Below are 27,492 nucleotides of genomic sequence, written 5' to 3'. Positions count from 1 at the left end.
GATGCCCCGGAATAGAATGTGTGAACAGCTCTGCAGATTCGCCCATCTGTGCTTTCCCATAATCAGTTGGCCGGTTGAAAAGTTGTGACATGGGTGAAAAGAAGGGTAATTGGGGTGCCACCTCTGAGAATTGTACTGTGTATGATGTTAAGGTGGAGAAAGAGGAGCAGAGGCCACTTGATGCAGTGCTTGTCACTTACTGGAGCACATTCCTGCCCCTCATCTACAAGGCATACAGCTGTGCAACTGCCAAAGAAAGGGAGTGGAGTCCATTAACAGAAGTCTTCAAAATGCTGCACGATTGCTCACTGCAGCAAAAAAAAAACTACTTGTCATCGCTCATATCATACGTGTCTCGCAACCCTAAACAGTTATTCAGTACTTTCAAGTCCCTCCTCTGTTCACCAGTTCCCCCTCCCTCTCCTCTCATCTCAGCTGAAGACTTAGTCTCATTCTTCAAGCAGAAGATTGACAACATAGGGCAAAGATTTTGCTTAAAGTCCCAACAGCCCCTTCTCATAACGACTCAACTCTCCTCCTCCAAAATCAGCTTCACCGCCATCACGGAAGATCATCTTTACTCTCCAAATCACATCTCACCACCTGTGAACTTGACCTAATACCATCCAACCTCATTCCAAACCGTACCACAGTCTTCATCCCAAGAGTAACCCTCCTCTTCTACCTGTCACTAACAACTGGCGTCTTCCCCTCATGATTCAAATATACCTCGATCACACCCATCCTCTAAAAGCCCTCCCTTGACCCCTCCTATATTTAGCTATCGCCCCATCTCACTTATCCCCTATGCCTCCAAACTACTGGATCAACACGTCTATTTTGAACTGTCCTCCCACCTCTCCTCCTGCTCCCTCTTTGACTGCTTACAATCAGGCTTCCAACCTCTCTTTTTTACTGAAACTGCCCTGACTAAAGTCAACATTGACCTACTAACTGCCAAATCCAAGCCTGACTACTCTGTCTTCCTCCTCCTAGACCTGGCATCTGCCTTCGACACAGTAGACTATACCCTCTTACTACAGACTCTCATCTCTCGGCATCACAGCTTGGCCCTGTCTTGGATCTTTTCATACCTAACTGACAGGACATTCAGTGTCTCCCACTCACACACTACCTCCTCATCTCACCCCCTATGTGTTGGTGTCCCTAAATGTTCAGTTGTAGGACCCTGGCTCTTCTCTATCTACACCTTCAGCCTGGGACAGCTCATGGTCTCACAGCTTTCAGTATCACCTCTATGCTGATGACACACAGATCTACCTCTCTGTGGGATTCTGGCTAGTAAAGAGGTGATATCAGGTACAATGTGTGTCTTGTATTTCACTTTTCTTCTCTGCTAGATTTTTAAAAATTAACATGGATAAAACAGAATGCATCATTTTTCCACCATCTCATTCACCAGCCCCCAACTGACCTATCCATTAAAGTGAATGGCTGCTCACTCTCCCCAGTCCCGCAAGCTTGACTCTGATCTGTCCTTTAAACATCAAATCCAAGTCCTTTCCACTTGCTGCTGACTCCAACTCCAAAGTATCTCGGGGATCCGCACATTCCTCAACCATGAATCTAGAAAAACACCAGTGCACGCACTCATCATCTCCCGCCTCGACTACTACACGCTCTTGCTCTGTGGCCTCCTTTCTACCACTCTCGCACCCCTCCAATCTATCCTAAACTGCGCTGGTCGATTAATCCACCTGTCACCCCGCTATTCTCCCCTCTGGCAATCCCTGCGCTGGCTCCCTGTTGCCTAGAGACTCCAGTTGAAAAGCCTAACTTTTGGCATACCAAGCCATCGAAAACCTGTTTCCTCCATACATGTGTGACCTAGTCTCCCTGTACTTGGGAGGTCTAGTTTCCAAAATGGGGTCACTTGTGGGGGGTTTCCACTGTTTAGACACACAGGGGCTCTCCAAGCGCGATATGGTGTCCGCTAACAAATTGAATGGAAAATCGGCTCAAATTGTTAGCGGACACCATGTTGTGTTTGGAGAGCCCCTGTGTGCCTAAACATTGGAGATCCCCCACAAGTGACCCCATTTTGGAAACTAGACCCCCCAAGGCACCTATCTAGATGCATAGTGAGCACTTGGAACACCGAGGTGCTTCACAAATTGATTCGTAAAAATGAAAAAGTGGAAAAAAAAAACTTTTTAATTTTTACGAATCAATTTGTGAAGCACCTAGGGGTTCCAAGTGCTCACTATGCATCTAGATAGGTGCCTTGGGGGGTCTAGTTTCCAAAATGGGGTCACTTATGGGGGAGCTCCAATGTTTAGACACACAGGGGCTCTCCAAACGCGACATGGTTCCAATTTGTTAGTGGACACCATGTCACTTTTGGAGAGCCCCTGTGTGCCTAAACATTGGAGTTCCCCCACAAGTGACCCCATTTTGGAAACTAGACCCCCCAAGGCACCTATCTAGATGCATAGTGAGCACTTGGAACCCCCAGGTGCTTCACAAATTGATTTGTAAAAATTAAAAAGTGGGGAAAAAAAACACTTTTTTATTTTTACAGATTAATTTGTGAAGCACCTGGGGGTTCCAAGTGCTCACTATGCATCTAGATAGGTGCCTTGGGGGGTCTAGTTTCCAAAATGGGGTCACTTGTGGGGGAGCTCCAATGTTTAGGCACACAGGGGCTCTCCAAACGCAACATGGTGTCCGCTAACAATTTGAGCCGATTTTCCATTCGTTTGTTAGCGGACACCATGTCGCGTTTGGAGAGCCCCTGTGTGCCTAAACAGTGGAAACCCCCCACAAGTGACCCCATTTTGGAAACTAGACCCCTCAAGGATTTTATCAAGGGATATAGTGAACATTTCGAACCCAGAGGTACGACAGACAATTTGATAACATTAGGTCATCATATTGAATAAGTTGTCATTAGTCTTGAGTGCAAGTGCTCGCTACTTGACTTTATCTAGATAGGTGCCTTGGGGTGTCTAGTTTCCAAAATGGGGTCACTTATGGGGGAGCTCCAATGTTTAGACACACAGGGGCTCTCCAAACGAGACATGGTTCCAATTTGTTAGTGGACACCTTGTTGCGTTTGGAGAGCCCCTGTGTGCCTAAACATTGGAGCTCCCCCACAAGTGACCCCATTTTGGAAACTAGACCCCCCCAAGGCACCTATCTAGATGCATAGTGAGCACTTGTAACCCCCAGGTGCTTCACAAATTGATTCGTAAAAATGAAAAACTGGAAAAAAAATGCTTTTTCATTTTTACGGATTAATTTGTGAAGCACCTGGGGGTTCAAAATGCTCACCACCCATCTAGATAAGTTCCCAGGGGAGTATAGTTTCCAAAATGAGGTCACTTGTGGGGGGGTTTCCACTGTTTAGGCACATCAGGGGCTCTCCAAACGCAACATGGCGTCCGCTAATTATTCAAGCAAATTTTACAATCGAAAATTCAAATGGCGCTCCTTCCCTTCCGATCCCTGCTGTGCGCCCAAACAGTGTTTTTTCCCCACATATGGGGTATCTGCGTGCCCAGGGGAAATTGCACAACAAATTTTGGGGTCCATTTTTTCCTGTTACCCCTGCGAAAATAAAAAAAATTGGGTCTAAAATAACATTTTTGTGAAAAAAGTTAAATGTTCATTTTTTTCTTCCACATTCCAAAAATTCATGTGAAGCACCTGAAGGGTTAATAAAGTTCTTGAATGTGGTTTTGAGCACCTTGAGGGGTGCAGTTTTTAGAATGGTGCCACTTTTGGGTATTTTCTGTCATAAAGACCTCTCAAAGTGACTTCAAATGTGATGTGGTCCCTAGAAAAATGGTTTTGTAAATTTTGTTGGAAAAATGAGAAATCGCTGGTCAACTTTTAACCCTTATAGCTCCATAACGAAAAAAAAATTTGGTTCCAAAATTGTGCTGATGTAAAGTAGACATGTGGGAAATGTTATTTATTAACTATTTTGTGTGACATATCTCTCTGATTTAAGGGCATAAAAATTAAAATTTTGAAAATTGCAAAACTTTTAAGTTCCAAAAGGAATTGTCGTTCTTTTTAGGGTGACAAATAAATGTTGGTACAATTTCTAAAAAAAGAGCAGAAAGTCTGTACCCAGAAGTTCCTATTAAACCACACTGGTACTCAATTTCCAAAATCCATAAGTCTTTAGAGGAACCCCCCAACTGTCCCATCATTTCAGGGGTAGGCTCTGTAACTGAACATCTGTCTAAATATATTGATTGGCTTCTGAGGCCATTATTAAAAGAAATACCTTCCTACATAAAGGACACTGGAGATTTTTTGTGCACTTTAAAGAATATGGATTGGCAAAAAGATTTTTCACTTGCATGAATAGATGTTGACAGTCTGTACACCCGTATACCACAAGATATGGGAGTAAAGACAATAAGAACAATACTATTAGATACAGAAAAAGAAACCAAATTTATAGATTTTGTTTGCGATGCGATTTATTTCATTTTAAAACACAATGCCTTCAGTTTTTTAGATAAATGGTTTCTTCTCTGCACTGGGACAGCCATGGGTACGCCCATGGCATGTTCTTTTGCTAATTTATTTTTGGCCCACCTGGAAGACAAATTTATCTTTACTGTACGGAATCTCGTCATTAAATGTATTAAAAATCTTGTTAGATATGTGGACGATATTTTTATTATTTGGTCAGGTTCCCAAACACAATTTGATGCTTTTGTAACCTATCTTAACGAAATTAATGATATGAATATGCATTTTACTTCCAAATTTGGAGATCAGGAACTGGAATTTTTAGACATGAAAATACAAGTAAAGGATGGTAAATTAGTGACTCAGACATATAGAAAACCCACCTTCACAAATTCATTGTTGCACTATCGTCAATTGTGACTTATAGAAAATGTACTAGTCTAAGGGACATCTTAGTCTGGAATAATTTACAAACTAGTTCAAATAATTGGTTAAGAGACTTGCAGCCTGTAGGAAACCATAAATGTGGAGGTTGCCGGTTTTGCAGTTTGCACCTGGTGTCAAAATGTATTCAAATAGGGCATATAAATCACCAAGTTCAAAGATCTTATTACATGCAAATGCAAATTTATTGTATATGCTAGCTCTTGTCCTTGACAGCATTTTTACATAAGGAAGACAATTAGACCTCTCTACAGTATGTAAGGTTGAGGGAACATTATAAATCTATTTCATCTGGAAAAGGCTCTAGCAGGCTAATCCAACACGTTCGGACAGAACATAATTCAAACCCGAACGTGCTGCTATTTGCAGGAATTGAAAGATTGAAAGCGTCCTATCCTCCACGAGATGGTAATCATCATAAATTGTTGTTAATGTCAGAATCAAAATGGATTATGCGGACCAATGCACAAGGTCCAATGGGCTTTAATGATAAATTTGAAATGTCAGTGTTTTTGTGAAACTGTTTTTGTGCAAACTGTTTTTATGTACCCTGTATTGTTTGGTAGATTGTTTGTGTATATCTGTGAGGAGGTGATTTGACAGGTGTGGATGGGTGGAGTGAGCATATTTAAATGTATTCTTTTCCACCCACCTGCGCTCCAGGACCCGTTGAAGCGCACATTGCGCGAAACGGCCGTCGTTCGTTCACTGCGCTCTATCCCTCCCTGCAAATAGTTTTTATGCCTTAAATAAAGACTTTGAAGTTTGAATAACCGGTGAGTGCTACTTCTACTCCTTTTTACCAGGATATATAGATACCATAATTTACTCATTTTTTACATAGTTACTGTATTTTACTGGATTTATAAATTGATATACTACCACATTTCATTCACAATGTTTTATATCATGTAGGGATGGTTTGCAGGCAGAAATCTTGCTGTATCTCAGGTGACAACTAAATATTTCCTCTGGGTGGATGATGACTTCCTCTTCACCAAGGACACTAAAATTGAAAAGTTTGTGGATGTGTTGGAGGCAACTGACCTGGATCTGGTAAGATGCTTGGGAAACTCTTCTAATGTATTCTCTTAGTTGCTTATTCTCTCAGATGATACAAAGTTACAAACATTTTAATCCCAATTTGGAGGACATCTAGCACTTTTTCTGGAGTAATCCCACAAACTTTCAAAGGCACAACATTATGATGTTTCTTGTTCCATTGCATTTACCCTTCTTGTGGTCAGGTATGGAGGGACTGGATCACGACTATTAGTAACTATTATGGCCCTGTATGTCAGGGGCTTGTTGTTATAACTCTCTTGATTAATTTTTGCCTAAAAAAATAAATCTATTCAGAATGCTGAAGCTTAGGACTCACATCATATGATTTGCAAGACAACTTGCTAATAAGTAGGGTTTGGTTTTGGATCAAACCTCTCTCCTTTACCCAAAAACATATTTTTTTGCTGAACCACAAGATATATTGCTGGAACCTCTAAAACAACTAGGGTTAATATCTTCTGACCTTAGCAGTCAATGGCATTTTACTAGGGATCATTGATTCTTTTGAAATTTTATTTTTTTTAATTTAATTCTCTGTGAATTGATTCACCACAAACTGCAATTACTGCTAAGCCTTTAGTTGCCCGGAAAAGATTTGCAATATTCTGAGATCTCTTAGAACTATATTGAACCACTTTTTTAGCTCTTTAAAGGGATCAGCATTTCAATTAATATGAAATTATGGCTGAATAAGCTTACATTACCTACCCAGAGCTGCTTTCTCTTGCTTGACATCCTCTATCTTGTGTGACTTCAGGCAAAGAGGCCGTCAGTCAATCAGGAGGTGGCCGCAGTGCGCGGGGCCTAGAGCTGGAGTGACAGAAGCTTCAGGTCTACAAATAGTTCTTCAACTTCATTTGCATATCAACTCAAATGCTGGTTTCTCAGTTACAGAGTAACGGACTGACCATGTAAAGGCATTGCTGGACTTCTATTTTAAAGAGCTACATGTGCATATAAATAGTTTGGGGTTTGAAATCCTGCTGACAGATTCCCTTTAATGCAAACACCAACTTATAAATGTCAAAGTGACCTCAACATAGAAACAAATTGTAACCCAGTAGCAACTAACAGCTCATTTAATAACACAGCACACTGACAGACTTTTTGCTTGCTTTTTTCAAATTAGAAAATGGTCTAAAAATTATCCCTCTGTCAGTTATGATCAGGCAGACCTTTCTGTGCAGAACGCTGAGTCAAATTGATGGTGTTTCTGTTAGTGGTAACCTCATCCTGCTGTGATTGAGATGAGCTATATATTCCATTGTGATATCCGCTACCTCCCCACTAATATGTTTGCCAGAGGCAAAGGAGACCAGAAGGCAGCTATACTTTATCACTTATCAATCACACAGTCAGTGCTGTTGATGGTACTTCGAATTCTCTCTCACCCACTATCAACTGAATCTCTGTATTATTCACAGACCACTACTTTTGTCTTATTCAGTGCTGCAGTTATTCAACACATTATTGTCTAAAGCAATTGTCCAATGTTTTAGGCCTTTCTTTTCCTATCTCTGTTGCTGAGCTATGAGTTCTGACAAAAACTTTTCTCACTGTACTAAAATCACTCTAAAATTATTGCTTCATTCCATGCCTAAAATACATGCTATGATGGTCTCTCCTGAATGATTGTGCTGTACCATGTAATGTGACAGCTGCAAGGTATTACGGGGAAGCGTGCGTGATTACACCTGAGGTTATGCTAGCCTTCTGTTACTGATGTCTACCAGAATAGAATAGTTAGAAAAGCAATAATAATAAACCTGAAGGTGATAAATAGTGAATACATAATCCTGGAGATTTATTTATTTAGAGGAAGCCAAAACCCTATGACACAGATGCTAATTGCCCCTATTAGGGGAAGCATTCCTTCTCGACTTGAATTCTAGCAATCAGTGTGGTACTGTGGATTTACATCTAAATCCATGACCTGTAATATTATATTTTTTCATAAAGGCATCTAGGCCCTCCATGGAGTTGTTCCTCTAGATGTAGTGGATGCACTCTTATCACAGTTTTAGGACTAGATGTAAAAGGATCATTAGAAAGATCTTTTTACTGTCCGTTCATATATCCTTTAGTTCTAATTAGATTGTCCTTAAGGTCACGTGCACATGTTGAGTATTTGGTGAGTTTTTTTCCTCAGTATTTGTAAGAAAAAATCAGGAGTGGAACAATCAGAGGAAAAGTATAATAGAAACACGTCACCACTTCTGTATTTTTTTTCCTACTCCGGGTTGGGGTTTACAAATACTGAAGTAAAAACTCACCAAATACTCAACATGTGCACGTGCCCTAAGCCTTCTTTTGTTTCAAACTGAATAAGTCTTAAGTTGGATAACCAGTCTTGGTTTTGTAGCCCACCAATTCCCATAACAACCTTGGTCGCTCTTCTCTGCACCAGCTCTAATTCAGCTATGTCCATCTACACAGGAGCCCAAAGCTGAACAAGTTTTCCAAGTGTGGCCATATACTTGCCCCTTGCAAAATACTCAATCTTCAGCTTGGCTGTCATGTTTTAACATTTTATACCTATTAGAATTTTATGTATTATATGTTGCATTGACTTATTTTCTGGTGGGCTTTTCTTTTATACAGGTAGGAGGTAATGTTGCAGGAAACCATTTTAGCTTCAAGCTCATACTGGAGGACGGTGGAGAGAATGGTGATTGCTTACATTGGAAACCAGGCGGTTACCATACCATCCCAGGCTTCCCTAACTGCATCTTGACTGGTGGGGTTGTCAACTTCTTTCTGGCCCACACAGACCGAATTCTAGGTGTTGGATTTAACCCCAAATATAGCCGCGTGGCACATACTGGTAATTGTTACAATCTGTCTACAATCATTTATTACTTTAAATCATATAAGACCCATGCCACAAGCTGAAACGTAGTATCCTGCACCAGCGTAATAGCCACAGACTTAGCTATAATTTCAGTCCCTTTTGGCCCTAGTGTCTGAGGAGGTCTAAAATCTCTTTGCCACACAAAGAATGCTAATAATATAAAAGTCACATGGCAAGTGGCAGCTGGTTACTGATTTTGCTCCTGGCCTCACAGTCTTTAACTTATTCTTGTGCTTACAGCCAAATTCATAGAAGAATATTTTTCGCACAATGGCACTATATACATGATCAGTATTTATGGTACTTACAGGCACTCTGCCATCTCAGTGAACTTCAGAAAGCTCAGATGTGTGCAGTGGAGGGAAGGACATTATTGCAAAATTAATAACACCCCTTTTCTTATTTTTTTTCCCTTTTCAGCCTCTTATATTGGGTAGATGCTGTAATTTTATACCAATAGAATCTTTCCGTAACATTTTTGCTAGAATTTCCCTTTTATTAAACTCGACTATATTTTAATTTGTGTGGCTAGGAAACAGTCCTTCATATTAGGAATGGCTGCTAGTCCATTATATACTGTTCTTTTTAACTGGTCCAAATTTATCTAGGTCTGTTTACCTCTCTAGACTAATTCTGTAAAGAAACTATCCACTCTTCTAAATACTTCATAAACCTATTCAACAGAAAGAATTTTAGTTTAATTTACAAACTTAATCAGGGAAACCCTCATTGCAATCTATTTGTTTCCAAATTTTGACCTCATCATTAACATTTTAAGTGGCATAATATTCAATATCCCCAAGTCATATGACTTTATCACCTACAGTGGGTACGAAAAGTATTCAGACCCCTTTAAATTTTTCACTCTTTGTTTCATTGCAGCCATTTGGTAAATTCTAAAAAGTTTAATTTTTTTCTCATTAAAATACACCCTGCACCCCATCTTGACTGAAAAAAACAGAAATGTAGAAATTTTTGCAAATTTATTAAAACTATCTACTTGGGTTAAAATGTATAATTTATAAAGATAAAAGCAGACAAAAGGACATGATCCCAGAAAAAGGGGGTTATAAGGAGTGGGTATATATAATAAATAATGGTACCCTGATTGAATATAGTAAAAGCATATTAATGTATAAATATATAGTAGCTGATGAGTATATAAGACTATCCAAGTGGATGCTGCAAAATACACTCCATCACATAGATATAGTATATCGCATTCAAACAACGGGGAAAATAAATTGAAAAGCCATATCATGTGAAAGCACCCCACAAAATCCAACGCACGTTTCGCCCTGTGGCTTTTTCAAAGAGTATCTACTTGGGTTGTTTAATGTGGATCCTCCAATCAAAAATCCACCTGGTCTTTAGTGTCCATATCCAATCTTCCATCAAACATTTTAATCTAGTGGCTAGTATTTGTTAAGTATGAGCTTAAGATCTGCCTTCAGTAAGAAGATGGGCTGATACGAGTCCATAAACATGCTGTCTGGTTAGGACAGATGGGCACAATAGAGCAATACCACAAGAGAAATGAGAGGGTGTGAGAGTGATGGTAGTGGTCACTTGGAGTGGTTGTGTATGGACACCACACCAATAAGAGCCTTAGAATCTGCAGCTGCAGTCCTGTGTCTGGAGGAAAAAATCTTCTAGATAGCAATTCACATTAGTCGAGAGATTACGGTACCTGGATTGCGCTTGTGGAAATGAAGAATCCTTGATGGTATGAAATAAGGTTTTCATTAACCAACATATTTCGGCACCGGATTAAAGCCTTTTTCAGGGTAAAAAAGCTTTTTTCATGCTAAAAAAGATGCCAGTCCAGTGCAGAAACGCATAGGTCAATAAAAATCTTATTTCGTGCCATCGAGGATTCCTTATTTCCGCAAGGGCAGCCAAGGTACCCTGATTTCCCCAATAAAGTGAGTCCACAAATATAGGACTCTTCCCTAAAGGCTCACTTTAGAAGAGCCAATTAGCCGCAAACATGTAAACATGCCAGCAATTATCCAGACAAACGAGCAAAATGCTTGGATCATTAAAGCATTAAAATAAGTTATTGGCATCACATTGTCATGTGTTAAAAAGAGGTGTGCTGCCGATAACAATGTGTTTTTATGTGTGCAGGACAATCGTATTAATTATTGTTCTATGCACATACAATTCTGGTCTGTCTGACTGCACAGATCATTAAACAACTGCAAATAAGCCTTCATATAGGCGGACAGCTGTCCCTTAATGGCCTCAATTGGCAGGTATAAATGCTTAAAGCAACAAAACAATGAAAGCCTTCCTCAGAGATACGGGCAAGTGACCTGCTCCAATGCTTTTCTCATAGGTCAACAATGTGGTCTGGTAGGATTATTTCCTGGAATTATTTCTAGTCTTCAAACGTACAGAGTCTGACCCTGTGGCTTTCTCCCCTGAGAATGAAGCCAAGGTCGCCTTCTATTGTCACCTTCTATCGTTATCAGTATCTCTTGGGCCTCAAGTGGATCCTAATACTGAAACACCCTCTTCCAGACAAGGGCACCTGCTTTGTCTTCTCATTCAGAAGTATCAATCCTTGTCTCTGTCTTACACCACAGACGGATTATAATGAGGGCAATCTGGCTACTGCCCTGGGGCCAAGGCTCCAGGGTGGCCCATGACTAGATTACCCTCATTATAATATTTTTTGCACCACCACTGCTGGCACTTATCACACGCAGGGAGGTTTCATGTTGCTCCTCTGCTGGCAATGGAGAGATGGAGCATAGCTGCAGCCCGTCGCCTTCTCTATGGCTCAGCCGGAGCGATGACTTGCGCTGCTGTGTTGTTCACCATGTATGCATCAGTAAGAAGAGGAAGGAAGCAGAGCTGCAGGGGATCGCCTGGGGAGGGGAGTTATTTTATTTTTTTTTTCTTTAAAGTCAATGAATTGGGGTGTGGGAACGGGTGAGATCACAGTATGTTATAATTACTGATGAGCAAACACAGTATAATGAAAGTCAATGGGAAACACAACAATTTTTCCGGAAGACCCTCCGGGATGTCTGGGATGGCAGGAGAATCACTGAAATCGATGGAAACCGCGCTCAAATAGAATTGGAACAGTATGGGGAAGATGCTTGAACGCATTTCTGACTCCCAGGTCACTGCTTGGGAACAATTTTGTCAAAGTATTACTCCACTTATACAGACAATACTGACAATATACTGACAATAAAACATCCAAAAGCAAAGATAAAATGGATTTTACAGGAAAAAATGTTAGGAAACATTATTTCCTGTATGATGACTTGTATATAATGCAAATTGAAAAAAGAGAAATTAAAAAACAAAACGCCTCTTCCACCCCTTCGGCTACGTAGCGTTTTTGCAATTTCTCATTGCTTTCAATGGTGGAAAAACTATTCACCGGTAAATGTAATTTTACAATTTTTCTACCTTATCTGGGAATGTGGTGTGTGTGACTAGGTCAGACACATCCTGTTTAATTTATGAAGGAACTCCGAAACTCACAAAGCCTATGCAGACAATGCAAGTGCCAAATGAATCTGAACACAATAACAATACCTTTATTAACAACACTAATGAGCATGTGGTGGCACGGAAGGCCCTCACACAGAATACATAAAATGTGTAAATTACATGACTTAGTTATAAATAAATAAAAAGCAGCATGTACAGTGGAGAAAATAAGTATTTGATACACTGCTGATTTTGCAAGTTTTTCCACCTACAAAGAATGGAGAGATCTGTAATGTTTATCGTAGGTGCACTTCAACAGTGAGAGACAGAATCTAAAAATAAAAACCAGAAAATCACATTGTATGATTTTTAAATAATTAAATTGCATTTTATTTCATGAGATAAGTATTTGATCACCTACCAACCAGCAAGAATTCTGGCTCTCACAGACCTGTTAGAATTTCTTTAAGAAGCCCTCCTACTCTGCACTCATTACCTGTATTAATTGTACCTGTTTGAACTTGTTACCTGTATAAAAGACACCTGTCCACACACTCAATCAATCACACTTCAACCTCTCCACCATGACCAAGACCAAACAGCTGTCTAAGGACACCAGGGACAATATTGTAGACCTGCAAGCGGCTGAGATGGGCGACGGAACAATAGGCAAGCAGTTTGATGAGAAGGCAACAACTGTTGGCACAATTATTGGAAAATGGAAGAAACACAAGATGACTGTCAATCTTCCTTGGTCTTGGGGTCCATGCAAGATCTTGCCTCGTGGGGTAAGGGTGATTCTGAGAAAGGTCAGGAATCAGCCCAGAACTACATGGGAGGACCTGGTCAATGACCTTAAGAGAGCTGGGACCACAGTCTCAAACATTACCATTGATATAACACTACTCCGTTGTGGATTAACAACCTCCTTCCCTCAGTAAGAGCATTAAAGATGGGTTGTGGCTGCGTCTTCCAGCATGAGAATGACATGTTGTGATTGGGTCTTCCAGCATGACAATGACTCGAAACACACAGCCAGGACAACTAAGGAGTGGCTCCGTAAGAAGCATTTCAAGGTCCTGCAGTGGCCTAGACAGTCTCCAGACCTGAACCCAATAGAAAATCTTTGGAGGGAGCTGAAACTCAAAGTTGCCCAGTGACAGCCCCGAAACCTGAAAGATCTGGAGAAGATCTGTCTGGAGGAGTGGGCCAAAATCCCTGCTGCAGTGTGTGCAAACTTTGTCAAAAACTACAAGAAACGTCTGACCTCTGTAATTGCAAACAAAGGTTTCTGTACCAAATATTAAGTTCTGCTTTTCTATTGTATCAAATACTTATTCCATGCAATACATGCAAATTAATTATGTAAAAATCATACAATGTGATTTTCTGGATTTTTTTTTTAATTCTGTCTCTCACAGGTGAAGTGTACCTACGATAAAAAATACAGACCCCTCCATTCTTTGTAGGTGGGAAATCTTGCAAAATCAGCAGTGCGTCAAATATTTTCCCCACTGTACATGTGGGACCAGAAATTTTACAACTGTATAGATAAATTATACAACCCAGATCAAAGTGCAGCAGTGCAAAACCATGAAATTACAGCAATAGGTATAATGCTGAATCAGATATATCTATGTATATATACACTTAAGTATGGCAATAAGCTATAAAACCCCATTTAAAGTGCTGAACTGCAAAGTATAAGGAAGCTTTTTTCACATCCGTGCAGTGATGAGGCATTGACCCCCAGAAAGTTCAACTTGAATTTCTTTATTTGCCAATTTGCAAAATATATCCAAATGTTTTTATCCGGTTCACAGCTAGAACGACCATATCAATCCGTCACTATGGGCGACTGCACTATTGTGTAACTCGCGAGTGCAGTAATGGCTTTGCTCTCTCTGGTTCAGGTCTGTGTTCAGTCTTCACACACAGGCATAAACAGAGACCTCCTGATATGCTGCTTGCAAACCAACAATGACACACTCAACTCTTATTAGCAGGATTAAATGGGAACTTGCAAGACCCGGAGTGGAGGAAGAGATCTGTCCTACTACCTTCCAACAGATCTCTCCAAAAATAAAAGCCCATGTCTGTTTTTTCTAAATCTGACTTGGTCAAATAGCTTGACCAAGTCCACAATTTTATTTTGCGTTGTAACCACAGCTGTGGCTGTAATTACAATGCTCTCCAGTGGGTTCAGTATGTTTCTATGCACATCCTGGGGGACACGTAACGACCCTCATATATGATCCCCCTCACCGCCTCACAAAAGTCAAAAAGGATATAGCTATACTTGTAGTATTTGGTGAAGAGATATCAGGCCTGTAGCTGTGAAGAGTATACATCTACATCAGAATTCAAATATATATATGTGCATACAGTTATATGAAAAAGTTTGGGCACCCATATTAATCTTAAGCTTAATGTTTTATAAAAATTGGTGTTTTTGCAACAGCTATTTCAGTTTGATATATGTAATAACTGTTGGACACAGTAATGTTTCTGCCTTGAAATGAGGTTTATTGTACTAACAGAAAATGTGCAATCTGCATTCAAACAAAATTTGACAGGTGCATAAGTATGGGCACGCCTATCATTTTCTTGTTTTAAATACTCCTACCTACTTTTTACTGACTTACTAAAGCACTTTTTTTGGGTTTTGTAACCTCATTGAGCTTTGAACTTCATAGCCAGGTTTATGAAATCATGAGAAAAGCTACTTAAAGTGGCCACTTGCAAGTTGTTCTCCTGTTTGAATCTCCTCTGAAGAGTGGCATCATAGGCTCCTCAAAACAGCTGTCAAATGATCTGAAAACAAAGATTATTCAACATAGTTGTTCAGGGGAAGGATACAATAAGCTGTCTCAGAGATTTAACCTGTCAGTTTCCACTGTGAGGAACATAGTAAAGAAATGGAAGAACACAGGGACAGTTCTTGTTAAGGCCAGAAGTGGCAGGCCAAGAAAAACATCAGAAAGGCAGAGAAGAAGAATGGTGAGATCAGTCAAGGACAATCCTCAGACCACCTCCAGAGAGCTGCAGCATCAACTTGCTGCAGATGGTGTCACTGTGCATCGGTCAACTATACAGCGTACTTTGCACAAGGAGAAGCTGTATGGGAGAGTGATGCGAAAGAAGCCGTTTCTGCAAGCACGCCACAAACAGAGTCGGCTGAGGTATGCAAAAGCACATTTGGAGAAGCCAATTTCTTTTTGGAAGAAGGTCCTGTGGACTGATGAAACCAAGATTGAGTTGTTTGGTCATACAAAAAGGCATTATGCATGGCGGCAAAAAAACACAGCATTCCAAGAAAATCACTTGCTACCCACAGTAAAATTTGATGGAGGTTCCATCATGCTTTGGGGCTGTGTGGCCAATGCCGGCACCGGGAATCTTGTTAAAGTTGAGGGACGCATGGATTCCACTCAGTATCAGCAGATTCTTGACAATAATGTTCAAGAATCAGTGACAAAGTTGAAGTTACACAGGGGATGGATCTTTCAGCAAGACAATGATCCAAAACACCGCTCCAAATCTACTCAGGCATTCATGCAGAGGAACAATTACAATGTTCTGGAATGGCCATCTCAGTCCCCAGACCTGAATATCATTGAACATCTGTGGGATCATTTGAAGAGGGCTGTCCATGCTCGGCGACCATCAAACTTAACTGAACTGGAATTGTTTTGTAAAGAGGAATGGTCAAAAATACCTTCATCCAGGATCCAGGAAATCATTAAAAGCTACAGGAAGCGACTAGAGGCTGTTATTTTTGCAAAAGGAGGATCTACTAAATATTAATGTCACTTTTCTGGTGAGGTGCCCATACTTATGCACCTGTCAAATTTTGTTTGAATGCAGATTGCACATTTTCTGTTAGTACAATAAACCTCATTTCAAGGCAGAAACATTACTGTGTCCAACAGTTATTACATATATCAAACTGAATTAGCTGTTGCAAAAACACCAATTTTTATAAAACATTAAGCTTAAGATTAATAGGGGTGCCCAAACTTTTTCATATAACTGTATATAAAGTACCTGCATATTGTAATAAATCCACCGATTAAGAAGCTAATATACTGAGACTTCTGACATAAAGGGTACAAGGGAAAAGTCATATCAGTTATGGTACCCAGCAGCTAGTGTGGCGCCAACCCCGATGCACGTTTCAGAACAAACCTTCAATAGTGGGTGGCATCTATTTCGAGACTGGCAGTATAAATAGGACACGAGCCAATGAGAGTAGGGTAGAGGTCTGATGACACATCCGGTCCCAGAAGGACCTGGTAGTCAGCTGGCTCCAGTGTCATGCAGCCCAGGACATCATCAGTCACTTGATGAGTCACATGACCAGGTGATCCGAACCGCATTTAGGCAGGGAGCAAGCCGGTGTACAGAGGGCGCATGCGCACACCTGCCTGCTGTCATTTGAATGCCAGATGTTAGTCATGATTGTGTTTAACATCATATATTTGTATACAAATGTAATAAGCAATACATATGCAGATGTCAATCAGGATTTATATTGAAGAGTATAATATTAATATGATACATATGCAATAACAGATAAAAAAAAATCAGATATACAAATTATATATAATATAATATCAGTGCATCTATACATAATGGAACCTCAAAGGTACTTTGTATTCATCAAATTTATGTCACCCTAATAATCCATATAACAGCCCTACCTATATGTGTTTATCCATATTATTTAATGTACTTGTACCTAAGTGAATTATATATAATACAGGATAAAATCCAAACACATTTGTACAGAATACATGAACACACTATCATATGCACACCAAAAACCGCGGGTAAAGTGAAATAGTGCTTAAAAATAAAAAAAGAAAAGAATATGTAAATAAGGTGCAAGAAAGGGTCTGTGTCACAGACCATAGGTGAATATGGATAAGTGAAGAAGATATGTCACAAAAAATGTAGTCGTGTATATATACAGCCATAAAAAGTGACATCATACATGTGTGTATGTATCTAAATGTGTACACCCAAAATTGCAAATATAAGTTAGATAAGGTAAAAGAATATATACAATACAGACATTAAGACTGTGTACTATAAAATACATGTGAATCACTGCATCGTGCAAAAAGAAAGGCTTAATGCATGATAAACTAATACATTCATAGAAAAATAACATTTTTAAAAATATATATATATGCATGCAATTTGTTATGGCTCATGCGTTATATCAACCCTTTTGTAACAAAAATCCATATGCATACTTATAAAAGACATTATTAAATTAAATAAAGGAAAAGGGGGAGGGGTGGAGGCTATGGAGGTATAGAGGAGGGGAGGGGGAAGTAGAAAAGGTAAAAGTAGCCCTAATGAGATGTGTGGAAATAGTGGAGTATGGTATAGTGCAAAACCACATGAAGAGAAAGTGCTATGGATAACACCAACCTACTATGGCAATATCAGTCAAAATGACAATACTATAGTGAAAGTCTATACACTGTGTGTGCAAAAAAACTACCTAAATTTGTCTATACCATGTATCCAATAAACACGTACATCACACATACACATGAACCACCAAACTTCACACCCAACTGAAGCATCCACACAAAGACATCATTGAAGTACCTAACAAGCATACCCCACACATACACCAATCATTAATATATGCTTATCCACCATAGGGATGAACAACCCCCAGAATACATATAAAATACATATAGGAATATGTAGGGCATAAGTATCAATTTCCATGATGGGAGATATGTCCATGAGCCAAATATATAATTGACACGCCCAGGGAGATACGGGGGTTACTCAGTACCCGGGCCTTGACCTTCTGTGGGATGTCATGGCAGTTGTCTCGTGGGCCCGTACCCTGGGGTCACTCTTTAAAAGGTGTTTTGTTAACAGTTTTGTCTCGTGACGCCACCTGTGGCTCCTGGTAATGGGTACCAGCACTGCTGCAGACCTCCGGGGGTGATGGGATGGCAGCTGGGATGTTTCTGCTCCCCACAGTGGGCCCCCGGGGCAGGGTTGATGGAAGGGATGCAGGTGAGAGGTGGCCAACCTGGGCCAGGGGAGAATAACAGACACGCACACAGGGGGTTCGCTTCAGTACCTTTACTGGTGTAGACGGCAGGTACGGTTCAGGGTACTTGATAGGAAGGGTGCACTTCTGGACTCTCCCCAGTGAGCGGGTATAAGGCCTCCTGATCTCTTTCTTCCTCTCTCTCTGAAGCTTCTGACCAGCCTGAAACTAGGCCTAGCTTCTGTACTCTTTCACTCTCCTCACCTGCATGCTTGGTGGTAAGAACTTTCTTCTGGCTACCACTATCCCTGGATGCTGGGGCCTTCGTGGTTCCTAGTTCTTTAAATGATTGTAGCTTCAGCTTGACCAGGGGTTTAGAATCCTCCTGGTATGCCGGTTATTCCTACTGGGCATAGAGGACCCCGTAGGCGTGGACCCGGTGTCCGGCTTGTGTTCTGGGGTGAGCCTAAGATGCTCCTCTGCCCCCATAACTCCTCTCACTCTTCTCCTTGCCTCCGGCCCCGCTCTAGGCCCCCAGGGCTTCAGCACGTGCTTTATGCCCTGGCTGGCCCTCACCACAGCAGCTCACATGCTGCTTCTTCACTGATCTCTGTGACAGCACACACTGACTACCTAACTCCACCCTCCAGTATATGTATCCCTAACAGGGCTCCCTCTGGTGGTATGAGGTGAAACGGTGGAGGTGTCTGTTATGTAATGGGGGCCTCTGGTGGAGTAGTCCATCCATGCACCCTTTTGGGTCCTGTGGTACCTGTGGTAGCTGGGTGCCACATAATGACAGCAAGCATCTTCATCCGTAGAACAAGTAGAAACAACTGCATCTGCAGTTATATATACAAGTCTTCATCTTCACGTGTAAGGATGGATGTATATGTAATTGCATGCATGGGATTTATAATTTTATTGCACATTTCCCACACATGTAAGGATGGATGTATGTTAATGTTGAGCGAACGTGCTAGGTTAAGGGGTTATCCGAGTGTTGTAGCTGTTTTGATTCTGACCCAATAGTCAGATATGCCGGATCACCAGTGAGGCCGAATTAAGAGAATAGGCCCTCCAATATTACGAGTGCACGGAGAAAAGATTGCACACAGGTCGTGAGCACATCAGTTTCTGTTTATTCACACAAAGAGTAATAATTTTTATACCATTTACAAGCAATGCAACTCAATGCAGCCCGTGTAGCCCCACCCCTTGTCCAGGTCATGATGACTTTATTCATCCTGTTCCATAACATAATTTTAGCAGGAGTTAGCAGAATGTTACATATGAAATAAAACACATAAGATCCTTGAGCGGAGACTGCCGAGACTGCGTAACTGTAAACAAAGTATGAGATAGAGAAAGGTGAGAAATCTAGAATATGTAGAGACATATAGAGCAGAGAGGAAAAACATTAACCCTTATATATCAATTCCCTCTTTTGCAAATGGTATATATATATATATATATATATATATATATATATATATATATATATATATATAACCTCTACCACGGGGTCAGCTGATGTCCACAAAGGATCTACTGTCTCATGAGTCTAATACTCATAAGGGGTCTTCCTACCTGCTTCGCCCATCCACCCTCATTGTAGACCCCCACTTTCCCCGTCAGTAGTGATTATCTGCGATTTATGATACACTATGGAGGGTTCAGCATTAGATTAACGCATATATTATTCAGTAGTTTGGGAAATTTATATAGCAGTGCTTTTACGGTTGCGTAGATCAATAAGCAAAACAATAAAATCTACATGTAAATCTGTACAATACTAGAAATCCAACCCGCTGGGCCACTGAACCAGTTGACTGGATTTAAAAAGGAGAATGTATTCCCCCACCAGGAGTCTCTGTTTGCGCTGTGTTGCTTTTAACCAATTGTCTCTAAGTTTACTAATTTTGGTTTGGCAAGAGGACCTGCAAGCATGATGTCCGCAAGCCAAGAATGCTCCTTCTGGGAGAACACAAACATGGGAAGGGGTCAGTACACATTGGTATAAATTCAAAAGCCCCAACATGGCTTTGTAGACGCACCAAGTATTATTCATTTGTTTTCCGTTTATAACAAATGTACATTTACCTCTTTCCTTCCTTACTATTTTACTGATAGATGATGTATTGTAGCCTTCAACACCATTTTGGTATACTGTCTCATTAACCTGGGTTTGATCATGCATATATACGTATTTAACTGAAATCAAGGATTAGTGATTCATCTGACTATAGTCCATGAAGCAGATATGTCACGGGGCACATCCTTTCTCCAAAATTTAGATGGAGTCCAGTACTCATTGCATATGAAGTGTGGTGTTAATACCTCCCGTGGCTCCAGAGGTAAGGCTAAGTACGGCATAGTCCTTGCTGAAACTCTAAGTATGGTGTAGTCCTTGCAGATACTGGGCTGTGTGTGCAAATCCAACAGTCAATAGTCTTTGGGCTTTTCTCCTTCCATGATCCTTTATAAGAAAAGGATGTCAAATAATTTTGTTATCCCAGTCCATATTTAAAAGTTTATCCAGGTGAAGTGACCTTTGTGCAGTGACTGACATGGATCCAGGTGGGCCTTCCCTCAAGCTTCACTGAGGTGGAGGTGGTCAGCTGGACTTGGAATGGGCCATCAAATCGTGGATCTAGGCTCCTTCTCACGTCTCTGCGTATGACCACCCAAATCACCTGGATTCAACTGATGCACCTCTGCGCTTGCATTAGGATCTGGGATGGATGAAAACACATGTTTATGCACCACATCAAGTTTTTTTTCCTCCAAGGCCTGGACATAGGCTGTCATAGTACCGTGTTGCATTTGCAGTATCTGCGTGAAGTACAGACCCTGTCTTTGGGGCATTTCCAAACAATGGTTTCAAAAGGAGGCAAACTTGTCTTTCTACTTGGAGTATGTCTGACTGAAAAGAGTGCAAGTGGCAAGCACTCTACCCAGTACTTTCCCTTTGTCTGCTATAGCTTTAGTTCAAGTATCCCATTTAACCTCTCCGCTTTCCTACTGCTTTGTGGCCTATATGGTGTGTGAAATGCTTGTTTTATTCCTAGAAGTGAAGTGTGTACCCCTGTCACTTTCTATGGTTTCTGGGACACCATATCTGCAGATCTTTCATTAGTTTGTCTGCAGTCGTTTTAGCATTGGCAGATTTTACTGGATAAGCTCCTGGCCAACCTAAGAAGAGATCTACACATACCAGGACATATTCATACACTCCTACCTTGGGTAGTTGTATGTAGTCAGTCTGCAGTCTCTGAAACGGGTAGAGAGGCCTTGATGTCGCTTTCTTAGGTACTTTTACTGTTTTACCTGGGTTTTGATGTGCGCAGATGAGGCAGGACTGCACGTGTTTTGCGGCTAAGTACCTGAAACCAGGAAGTATCCAGAAGGCATTTACTATGGTACACATGTGAATTTTTGAGGCGTGAGTGGGGCCATGTGTTGCTTTCACCATCACAGGGTAAAGGGACCTCGGTAAGCACAATCTATCCCTAGTCTCCCACACTCCATTCGAGTTTAGCACAGCTCCAATTTTTCACCAGTGTTCCTTCTCTGATGGGGTAGCCTGATACTGGAGGGATTTCAGGACGTCCAGACTGGCCGTGGCTTGAATTCACTGACTCCCTGCCACAGTTCTCTGCTTCTTAGGCCGCCTTGCTGCTACTTTAGCATTCTCGTCCGCCCTTCTGTTGCCCGCATTAGGAACAGGTTTATCATGAACATGTGAAAAACCCACTGTCTCTTGACTCATTAGTTCCATGCAGTCATGTTTGTGTGTCATGTCAAGTACTTTTCCTTACTTGCTAATACTGTCACCAATTCCCCCTTTTCTGAATCCACAGGCGGAATTGTGGCTGGATTCAGAACAGTACATCTTTTGAGTGTGACATACTCAAGAATTAGAAGAGCACATTCAAGTCTGAGCTGTCTGGCCATAGACAGGTGTTTTTGCTGAACCTGTATGAGTATGTGCATAGATGTCATGTGGGGAGTAAATTGACAAAGGAAAAGTCAATGTGATCTCACATGCCTTTCCTAGCAGCAGTGCAGCAGCACCCACAGCACGGACAAACGTGGGAGAACCTCTGATCACTGGGTCTATTTGTGCTGAGTAGTAAGCTGTCATCATGCTGTTGGGTCAGTACTGCATGACCTCCTTGTTCTGTGTAAAACAAGAAAATGGCTGATCATAGTCTGTGATGCCTAAGGCCATGGCTGACACAATGAGCAGTTTTGAGAGAATGAAATTAATCAATAACTTCTTAAATGAGATCAAAGGGATCTGATGATAGACAGTCATAGAGTGGTTGCATCATTTGGGAAGCAGACCTTATCCAAGGCCTACAATAGGACACCAAACCTAAAAAGGTACGCAACTGTCGGTGCGACCTGGGTAAAGAGAGATTTTGAACTGCCTGTTTTCGCTCTCTAGTCAAGTGTCTTGTACCTTCAGCAATACAGTGGCCTAAAAACTTCACCTTTTGTTTGCAAAATTGTAATTTGTCACGTGAGACTTTGCAACCTTTTCCTGCTAAGAAACATAGCAAGGAAACTGTGGCTTCCTTGCAGGACGTCTGGTCCGGGCAGCAGAGCAAAGGGTAATCTACGTACTGTCATAGTGTGGCGCCCCTGAGGGTTCGACTGCCACAGGGATGCTGCACTTCTCTAATGGAGTGTAGTGTTCCTCCTCTGAGGTAAATACAGTGTGATGGTCAGGACCCTTCCTTCACATCCAACACCACACTTCTCCCACCAGAGGGGGCTAGAATGCACTAGGTGCTGCCCCTCCTGGTAATTGGGAGACTGAGAACCAAGAGATAGGGGAACTATTTAGTGGGTGAGGGTGGAGGACCCACATTTTAGTGACACTGTAAATTTCATATTTAATACACAGCCATTTTGGCTCTTGGTTCTTTGACTGTTCCTTATCGTGATCTCTCCTCCCTGAGCGTGGATCCTGTATGGACCTGCAGAGGACGGGGACACGGCCCCTCGTACCCCGGCCTTGGGTCAAGGGGCAGGCTGCAGATAATGTATGTCTCAGCCCGGTCAAGGACCATGACCAAGAAGGCCCGGAGCTTAAGAGTGTAGCTCCACCGCAAATGGGTCCCAGGGAGGATGCAGACGGAGCGGTATACGCCATCTGTCCTCGCTGACCTGATCTATTCAGAGGGATTCCGGCTGCAAGAGGGGTACCGGCCCCCGACACCCGACCTTGCTACTCCACGTCCTGGTCGGGAAAGCCCTGTAGGCCCTGAGGATCCCACCGGGTATCGGAAGGAGCGGAGCTTCCACCCGTACCCTTTTTCTGAGTGAAGTTCAGAGGGAGACCCGGCCTATCTACACACACAGACAGGAAAGGACCCGGTCTGAAGTCTAGGAACACTCTGGTGCGGGGTCCTGATTGAACGCTGGACTTACTCGGAGGTTGTCCGACCCCACCCCCAGTCGCTGGTGACCGCAGGACTCCGCGAGGAGCAGAGAGACACCTTCCTAATGCCATCTCCATCGTGAGTAAAAACCCTGGAAGTTAACCCCTATGGCCTCAGGACTCTTTATTCTGCAGACCTCCTAGACTACTACCCCCATCATCCTGTGCCTCTGCCCTGAGGCCCTGCTCCGCCTGTGGGGAGTAGTAACAACGATGGCTGCAATAACACCATGCCCCGGCGGACTGCAGCAGCACTGGTGGCCTTCACCAGGTGCCACAGGTGGCGTAGTCGAGATCAGCCACTCAACCCGGATAAGCCCATACCATCCTTTTTAGTGCGATGGCCCTAGGCACGGAGCGGGTCCGGGCCACGGCTGCACCCCATCGACAACAACAGGACCCGGCTCCGAGTCCTCATCTCCCAGGGTAGGGCTTTCGAGCGTCACACAACTGGCATAGTTGGCAGGATCGCGTGCCCGCAGCAAAGGAAGGAATTACCCATTGCTACCGGGTACTGTGTACCTTACACCTTAGACTGTCGTTTTCACTTAAAATGGCGCCCGCCCAAGAAGAACAGGCACCATAATGCTGTGGAAAAATGGCCTTCTAATACCTCCCATCGTGGGCTGGGCTCCCGCATGGCACCAAAAGTGCGGATCGCCCCATCCATCAGAGACTGTCCGCGGGGTAATGCCCGTCAAACCGGATGGGCTGAAAGAAGGCGGGCCTGTGAGCATATCGCCCAGGAACCACCCCGAAAGAGGAGGAAGAAGAAAAACAACAAGGTGCGGCCATTAGAGTTGGAGTTTGGCGACCTTCAGGAGCGGACATGGACGCTGCTGGTGCGCCACAAACAGAGCCTTCCGAACCCGGTCCAGGTCTTTCCCCCGGCAGGGAGCGAAGTGGCACCAGACTCACTGCGGGAGATATAGTATTTCTCCACCAGGAAGCCCCGGGTCTTGCACGGAGACTGGATGAGGCCCAGAAGGCGGCGTCTGCTGCGTGGCGGGAAGACATGCTGCTGCGCATCTGGACCTGCCGCCAAGGAGCTGAAGCTCAGGGAGAAGCGGTGACAGAGGTCGTGAGCGGCCCAGAGGCGGGTGAGTGTACTGCCCCTGCCCCGACTGCTGAGCCTACCGTACCCATACTGGAGCTCATGGCCGAATATCTCCTGCCCGGCGCGGTCACCTGGGAGCAGGTCTTTGCCCCGGAGCTGCAAGCTTTAGCTATAGGCGGAGACCTGCATTGCTGCCCAGCTCCCGAATCGGAAGCGCCTGAGGCTGCTGGGGTGTCTTCCGACCCCAACCCGGACTGGTCCACACTTGCAGAGGACCCGCAGCAACCCCTTATGACACCGCTACCCGCACTGACAGTCACCTGGCCGGCGGCTGAGGAGTGGGCCTGGGACAACCAGGGGGGGGACCTGATGGGCTTCCCCTGGGAGACCCGGGCTGAAGCGCAGAGGAAGAGCGAGTGGTGCCGTGAGCAGATTCTCCAACTCACTCGGGAGCAACGCCAGAGGTAGATCTGCTGCGAGCGCCTCGAGGTGCGGGCCAAGGCTGCAAAGTCCCGAGCCCGACAGGAAGAGGCAACCCATCCAAGTCCCCGTGTGGAAGGGAAAGTCGTCCTCTTCCACCATGAGGTGGGGTGGGGGTTTATAAGGAGTCCCCATTATCAGGACGATATCTTCGTCAGCAGACGAAACGTCGAGCCGCGTCTGAAGAAGGGACACCCTAGCCGGAACTTCTTCCCGGGTGACGTAGTTACCTACACCCGCCACCATGGGGTGCGGGGGTGGTACGCCCTGGATGTCCACAAGGTGTCCGGGAGCGATGCTCCCTCGCGCTCAGCCTCAGAGGACCGGTCAGCCTCCGTCGGGAGGAACGAGCCTTTTCCCAGGAGGGAACCCGAGAGCTAAGCAGCCCCGGCGGCTGTAACCTGTTCAAAGTTATTATGTTGACGTTTATGTTTTGATTTGTTTACCCCGGTTTCTAGAGACATTGGTCCCTGCGGACTTGCAGCAGACAGACTCTTACCCTGTAAATAGTTTGCATCTCTTTAGGTGCTCCTTATTGGTTTTATATAAAACCGCGGATATTTCTACCTCAGACCTCAGAAGAAAAGCCTGTCAGGGTGGCTCTCCTGGAGGTCCAACTCGGGATCTTCATGCCCTGCAGCCACCCGAGGGCACACGTTGGGGGTTTGGGACTGGTCCCTCGCGCTTCTGAACTGATTCTTCGTCCTTGCACTTTAACCCGTCTGTCTGTGCATAAACGTCTCTGGATAATGCTAGCACTTTTATAATTTTATACTTTTATACCTTTGTACTTTTATATTATATATTCTGTTTGTAACGTTTAAGAAGAAGTGCCTCCCATAAAGGGAAGATAGTTTATTGTTATATAAAAAGAAAACTTTCCTAGGTATTACTCTTTTGCAGCCCGCGGACGTGCTGTGTTTCACCAGGGGGGAATGTGGCGCCCCTGAGGGTTCGACCGCCACAGGGATGCTGCACTTCTCTAATGGAGTGTAGTGTTCCTCCTCTGAGGTAAGAACAGTGTGATGGTCAGGACCCCACCTCCACATCCAACACCACACTTCTCCCACCAGAGGGGGCTAGAATGCACTAGGTCCTGCCCCTCCTGGTAATCGGGAGACTGGGAACCAAGAGATAGGGGAACCAACTAGTGGGTGAGGGTGGAGGACTCACATTTTAGTGACACTGTAAATTTCATATTTAATACACAGCCATTTTGGCTCTTGGTTCTTTGACCGTTCCTTATCGTGATCTCTCCTCCCTGAGCGTGGATCCTGTGTGGACCTGCAGAGGATGGGGACACGGCCCCTCGTACCCCGGCTTTGGGTCGAGGGGCAGGCTGCAGATAATGTATGTCTCAGCTCGGTCAAGGACCATGACCAAGAAGGCCCGGAGCTTAAGAGTGTAGCTCCACCACAAATGGGTCCTAGGGAGGATGCAGACGGAGCGGTATATGCCACCTGTCCTCGCCGACCTGATCTATTCAGAGGGATTCCGGCTGCAAGAGGGGTACCAGCCCCCAACACCCGACCTTGCTACTCTACGTCCTGTTCGGGAAAGCCCGGTAGGCCCTGAGGATCCCACCGAGTATTGGAAGGAGCGGAGCTGCCACCCGTACCCTTTTTCTGAGTGAAGTTCAGAGGGAGAACCAGCCTATTTACACACACACAGACAGGAAAGGACCCGGTCTGAAGTCTAGGAACACTCTGGTGCGGGGTCCTGATTGAACGCTGGACTTACGCGGAGGTTGTCGGCCCCCCTCCCCGTCGCTGGTGACCGCAGGACTCCGCGAGGAGCACGGAGACGCCTTCCTAATTCCATCTCCATCGTGAGTAAAAACCCTGGAAGTTAACCCCTATGGCCTCCGGACTCTTTATTCTGCATTACACCGCGCTACGCAGCACCAGACCTCCTGGATAGTGTTGAGCCACCCCCGTAGTGTTCGAGTTCGGTTCGGTTCGTCGAACACCCATGTGTTCGCCGAACTGTTCGTCGAACTGTTCGTCGAACACCTTCGAACACCGTTAAAACCAATGGCAGGCAAACAAAAACACATAGAAACACATAGAAAACACCTTCAAAGGTGTCCAAAAGCTGACAAACTGCTCAGAAGACACAACTAACACATGGAAAAGTGACAAGTACATATAGTCATGCGAAAAGAAAAGAGGTGGAGGAGTAAAAGTAGGGGGAGACACAAATATAGG

General features: G+C 43.4%; 1 protein-coding gene across 1 annotated transcript in view; it reads left to right on the top strand.

Moving 5' to 3' along the window:
- The window catches only part of B4GALNT2 (beta-1,4-N-acetyl-galactosaminyltransferase 2 (SID blood group)), a 322,537-nt gene that overhangs the window by 238,341 nt on the left and 56,704 nt on the right, over positions 1-27,492 (top strand). Inside the window, exons 8-9 of the mRNA XM_073681079.1 lie at positions 5,812-5,952; positions 8,563-8,785. Of these exons, the coding sequence (XP_073537180.1) occupies positions 5,812-5,952; positions 8,563-8,785 (364 nt within the window). The remainder of the gene's footprint in view (positions 1-5,811; positions 5,953-8,562; positions 8,786-27,492) is intronic.

The sequence above is a fragment of the Phyllobates terribilis genome, unplaced genomic scaffold, assembly GCF_046119375.1.
Source record: "Phyllobates terribilis strain yellow unplaced genomic scaffold, ASM4611937v1 Scaffold_5__5_contigs__length_657084704, whole genome shotgun sequence".
Lineage (NCBI taxonomy): Eukaryota > Metazoa > Chordata > Amphibia > Anura > Dendrobatidae > Phyllobates > Phyllobates terribilis.
Note: the sequence above shows the minus strand (reverse complement) of the source record. Positions and strands in the feature narration are given on the sequence as shown.